Consider the following 6,201-nt stretch of genomic DNA (forward strand, 5'->3'; position numbering starts at 1 on the left):
GGAAGGGAAGGAAGGAGGGGATGGTGGAAGGAGGAAAGAGAAAGAAAACTATTATATTCCCAGACTCAGCCAGTACTTTGTGTTTTGAGTGCTTCTTGATTCTCAGATTCAAAACCTTCCTTCTTTCTAGTTATTAGTGTAGGTGATCCTCACATCTATGATCACCTAGCCTCATTAATTAAACCAAACCTCCACTAATTTCTTATTTCCACAGGCAAGCCTTTCACAAATGGCTCATTTTTTTAATGTTGACCCATGTTTGACAAACTGTTTTGCAGACATGGTATCTCATTTGCTATTGAGAAAATATCTGGAATCAGCTTGTGAACAAGTGACAGAAGACAAATCAAACCCCCATCTTTTGTCTTAAGTCCAGGACCCTGTCCAGCACCAACAACTCCCCATGTCAGACATCCCCCAGCCATGTGTGGCCATTTTTTTCCACCAGTTAATCATGGATGTTAAAAAATTTTTTTTGGCCAGTTAATCATGGATGTTAAAAATTTCAAATCCACCATCTGTGTAACACTGAAAGACAGTTCATCTCTTTAGCCACTACAAGAATAGGTTCTGAACATGGGCGATGGAAGCTTATCAGTTAAGAGAGAAGGAAAGGGGAGTCATTTAGGAAATGACACAGTGAGGAAAACAGTGCTTATGCCTAATTGTGACAAACCATTTACACCAAAACGTGAGGAGGTGTAGTCTGAGGGTGAAGAGCATGAGCTTCTGAGTGATTCAGCTTGGGGTTTCAAATCCTGATTTCTATTCACTTCCTTAGTGACCTTGAGCAAATCACTTCACACTAAGCCTCAGGCATCTGAAAACAACACATGCCTTGTGATCCCTCATCATGATTTGTGAGGTGCTTAGCACAAGCTTGACATGTAGTAAATTTTCACTAATATTTGTTATTTTGTTAACTTTACTGGTTCCCTCAAATCATTCAATGCCTAACAAATAATCCTTCCATAAGATCTAACAAAATCATGAGATTAGTCTGACAACTTGGCAGTGAAGGATATGATACTTTAAGCTTGTGAGTTAATTGATTTTGAGTCATAGCAGATAAGGGAAGGTGATACTGGGATTGATGATGATCAAGAGTTTCCGCTGAGTGTTCACAATACGCTTGTCTCTCTTCTGAATGTCTTTTTCTATTTTTTGTTTTGTTTTTATTTATTTCTGAGAGAGAGAGAGAGAGAAAGCAAGCAGGGGAGAGTCAGAGAGAGAGGGAGACACAGAATCTGAAGCAGGCTCCAGGCTCTGAGCTAGCTGTCAGCACAGAACCCGATGCGGGGCTTGAACCCACAAACTGTGAGATCATGACTGAGCGGAAGTCAGGCACTTAACCGACTGAGCCACCCAAGCACCCCCTGAATGTCTTAAATGCATTTCTCACTAAATCTTCATAAGCATGTGCATATTTGTGTCTAATATCATACATGGTGAATTTGAGGTATAAAGATGTTTAGCAATTTGTAATAAAATTGTAAGCATTTTTTAAGACTTACTATCTTAGCAAGTTTTGAATATGAAATGCAGCATTATTGCCTATAAATGATGTACATGACATCATTTAATTGTTAATGTAAGTACAGCATTTATATCTTTTGAGTTGATATATTAATATGGAATAAAATATTTAATGGATGAAAATTTCAATGTATGGATTATTCAAAAAGTTTGAAAGAATATACTGCCTCCAAAGAAATTATCTTAAGGGTGCCTGGCTGGGTCAGTTGGAAGAGCATGTGACTATTGATGTGAGGGTCATGAGTTCGAGGCCCATGTGGGATGTAGAGATTACTTAAATAATACTTAAAAATAAAGAAATTATTTTAGGGGTGCCTGGGTGGCTCAGTCAGTTAAGCGTCCGATTTCAGCTCAGGTCATGATCTCAGGGTTTGAGAGTTTGAACCCTGCATCAGCCTCTGTACTGACAGCTCAGAGCATGGACCCTCTTCAGATTCTGTCCTCCTCTCTCTCTGCCCCTCCCTGGTGCATGCTCTCTCTCTCTCTCAAAAATAAATAAACATTAAAAATTTTTAAAGAAATTATTTTAAACATTTTGGTGATATAAGTATGGTCACTATAGAGATTTTTATCATAACAAGGAATATATAAGTAACCAATATCTCAAAATTTTTGAAAATCCCTATATGGTTTGTCCATTAAAAAGGTATGGGAAAATATGAAGACTCTAAAAAATTGTTTGAAAACACTTTATACAAGATCTCTCATTGCAGAGATTTTTGTAGTAGCAATAAATGGAGACCACTTTGTGATCCATAACTGGATATGACTAGGGAAAAATATATATGAAATTATATATGTTAATATATTATATAATTTCATATAATTTATATATTAAAATTAATATATTTCTCATAGATAGTTTTGCATACTCATATGAAAGGTGAATTATAGTGGGTAAACAAAAAATTGTTGAAGGCTCAACAATTCAACAATCCTGTACAAATGGATTCTCATCCTGTACAAATATGATTTAGAACAGAGAGTTAAAGAAAGGAAAAACAATTTACAAAAAGAGGGGAAACGTACACTGGTGATGATAGCATAGCATAAACTAAGGAGGATGAACCCCTCATCCTATGACCAGAGGAGAAAGAGCCCACTTATTGAAACAGGTTCAACATTCCCATTAGATTTTTCCTGTTGTTTATTTTGGCAAGCGCCCCCCGCCTTTCTTTTTCCAAAAACAATGCATAGATGAACTTTACAATGCCACCACTGGGTTTCCTTTGAGAGGAAATGAGTGTCCTCTGACCTGCATAACAAAAATACCTCCATTCCATCCCCTATTCATCTCCATCCCTTATGCACTACTTTATATATTGTTTGTTGATGCTCTGTCTCCCCAACTAAACACGAGCTGCACAATGGCAAGAATTTGCCTGTTTCTACTACTAAATCCCCAGCAAGAGAACAGGATTTTCACAATATGAGAACTAATGAACTGGAATCAGCAAGGTCCATCTCTGATGGCTTCTAAAGATAAACTCCTTCTGTCCTTCCAGCCTTCAATATAAAACCCTTATGATGCCCATGGATTTTGGGAAGGGAGGACCACATCAAGGAATATGAGACTGACAAGCTATCTCTATAGAACAATTAATTGCAACCAAACAGAGAAAAAACAAGACTTGCTGGGTTCTGAGGATTTGGGTTCGGAAGTATGATAAATAACAAAACATCTTGTGTATGACTAGACCCAAATCAATGGAAAGAGTCAACCAAAGTAGCAGTGTTTCTGAGTTCATCCTCCTGGGACTCTCCTCCAGGCCTGAGGACCAGAAGCCACTCTTTATCCTCTTCCTCACCATGTACCTGGTCACCATAACAGGGAACCTACTCATCATCCTCGCCATCCACTCTGACCCCCAGCTCCAGACCCCCATGTATTTCTTCTTGAGTTTCCTGTCCTTCACTGACATTTGCTTTACAACCACCATTGTCCCCAGGATGCTAGTGAGCTTCCTGTCAGAGAAGACCATCTCCTATGCTGGGTGTCTGACACAGATGTATTTTATTTATGCTCTGGGCAACACTGACAGCTGCCTCCTGGCAGTCATGGCCTTTGACCGCTATGTGGCCATCTGTGACCCCTTCCACTATGTCACCACCATGAACCACCGTCGCTGTGTTCTGCTGGTGGCCTTTTCCTGCTCACTTCCTCACCTCCACTCACTTCTACACACCATGTTACTGAATAGTCTCACCTTCTGTGACTCCAATGTTATCCATCACTTCCTCTGTGACATCAACCCTATGATGAAATTGTCCTGCTCCTCCATATTTGTCAATGAAATCGTGATAATGTCAGAAAGTTCAGTTGTTTTGGTGACACCATTTCTGTGCATTACTTTCTCTTATATACGAATCCTCATAACAGTTCTCAAGATCCCCTCGGCTGCTGGGAAACGCAAAGCCTTCTCCACCTGTGGCTCTCATCTCACTGTGGTAACACTCTTTTATGGAAGCATCTTCTATGTCTATTTACAGCCCCTGTCAAACTACACAGAAAAAGAACAAATAGCAACAATTGTCTACACAGTTCTTTCCTCCATGCTAAACCCTTTTATCTACAGCCTGAGAAACAAAGACCTGAAACAGGGCCTGAGGAAGCTGATGGGCAGGAGGAAATTCCAGGCAGCATCCTCTTGACAAACAAGTGAAATCTGCTTCGCTTGAATCTGATATCTACTAAATCCTGCTGAACAATTGAACTGTTGGAGATTAGCTTTTTTAACCCATGTGAGACAAAGCTATTATCGGTACTCACATGCATGATGACAGCACACAAATCGTCCCCTCTTCTGCTTAAATGATGGTACTCTACCTCACTATTCTTCCGTTTTCCCAGAAAGACTCATCACCTCATCCTCCAAATACTGCTTTAAACTAATTCTCTTCCCACAAATATTTCCTAAACAAATTGCTCTCCTTTTATTAAGACTTACCCTCCAAACCCCTTCACATTACAGCATATTGCTGGAAATGATTCTTGTATTTATAGCTTCTGAATGTCTTTGCAAACATTTCAAGGGGGAAAGAATGGAGGGAGATAGGGAAGGGAAGGAGGAGAATTACATTTTAGCATATTTTCTCATTATGCGGATTTTTATAATTCCCAATTTTTCTTGGTTAAAAAACTTTTTCTTCATTCATATGTGTCACGGATGTCAGTTGTATCCATTTCTTTGCATATGCAACCATCAGCCATTGAGACCATTATGATTCAGGAATTGGCTCAAAGTCTACCAAAATCTTGGCTTCCAGTTTTCACATATCTACCTCTCTGTACCTCCTCTTTTCCAGGAAAGCACATCTTTTTTTATTCCCTCCAAGTGCTATTGAAACCTCTGTTTTCCACAAAAATTCCTGGAACTAATTCATATGGGTTTGATGACTTTGATTCCCTTTGTATCCTTCTTACTTTAATGAATTTCTGTAATCAGTTTTGCTAGGTGTTTGAAAGTCATTACAGTAATTTAGGAAGAGAAACAGAGATATACAGAGATAGATTGAAAGTTTCATAAATTTGAAACTTCCACTAAAACAAAGAATGTGTCTGTCCCATCAGTTTATGCACAGATTTTACCTCCTTTCTTCTCTGTCATCGACAGCAGGATATTCCAGGATATTCTGGGTTCTGTAGAGAACACAGGCCCAACTCTTAGCCCTGATTAGCTAAGTGACTTAGTAGTTCAGCACACAACTGAACCAATGATCAGGCCAGCATGCAGGGGGTGGAGATGCCTCTGGATCTTTACCCTGGTCATCTGGTGTCTGTCCCTTACAGGCACTCACTCTCCTTGACCCTTCTCTTAGCTTCAAGCCCCCTTAGAGATCCCTCTATTTCTACCATCATTACCACTCTGAAATCTATCTGGTTCTCAAGGAAAAATTTGTGTATGTACTGAGAATTATTCTCCATATCTTTTGAAGAGAGGGTGAAAACTCATATGTGAATGTTGAAGGCAGATATAATGAGGAGCTTCCAGAACCAAATATGGAGACTCAGGGATGTAGAATCATCCAGTGCCACAGGCAAGGACTTGATTCTGTTCACTTTTGTTTTCATTCTTTATTCTCTATTTTCTTTCAGGGATTTTAGACTCTGTAATAATTTGTATCTTGATATTTTTGCCACTTACTATTCTATATCATTTCCAAAGATATTACTAAGCATGTCCTACATGGGGGGCTATGAACCTGAATTTTAATAACCACCCCATAGAGAAAACTTGGCCTTATGTATGCAGCTGAATGTTTGAAAATTTCTCATCTTTCATTGTCTCAGTATTTGCGTTTCTAAGACCCATGCCCTATAGTAATAGTATATCAAGTTATCAAGCCTCATGTACACAGACACTCATTGATTACAGCATTATTTGTAATAGTGAAAAATTAGAAACACCTAAATACTCATCAACAGGAGAATAGACAAATAATGGTTCAATTTTTCCATAGAAAGAAATAACATATAGTAGTTATTTAAAATGAGGTATATTTCTACCACTGCCCTTAAAAGCCATTATGAATGAAGAGCAAGTTGCAAAATAAAATGCTTAAGAATAAACCCATTTTGGGGCGCCTGGGTGGCTTAGTCGGTTGGGCGTCCGACTTTCGCTTAGGTCATGTACTCGGGGTTCGTGGGTTCGAGCCCCGCGTCGG

General features: G+C 39.1%; 1 protein-coding gene across 1 annotated transcript in view; it reads left to right on the forward strand.

Annotated features, from left to right (window-relative positions):
- LOC120226162 (olfactory receptor 1J1-like) overlaps positions 1-4,188 on the forward strand; it is an 81,446-nt gene extending 77,258 nt beyond the window's left edge. Inside the window, exon 3 of the mRNA XM_039224355.1 lies at positions 3,254-4,188. Coding sequence (XP_039080286.1) covers positions 3,254-4,188 — 935 coding nt within the window. The remainder of the gene's footprint in view (positions 1-3,253) is intronic.
- The last annotated feature ends 2,013 nt before the right edge of the window (positions 4,189-6,201 follow it).

Source organism: Hyaena hyaena, unplaced genomic scaffold (assembly GCF_003009895.1).
Source record: "Hyaena hyaena isolate Hyena2069 unplaced genomic scaffold, ASM300989v1 scaffold_1627, whole genome shotgun sequence".
Classification (NCBI taxonomy): Eukaryota; Metazoa; Chordata; class Mammalia; order Carnivora; family Hyaenidae; genus Hyaena; species Hyaena hyaena.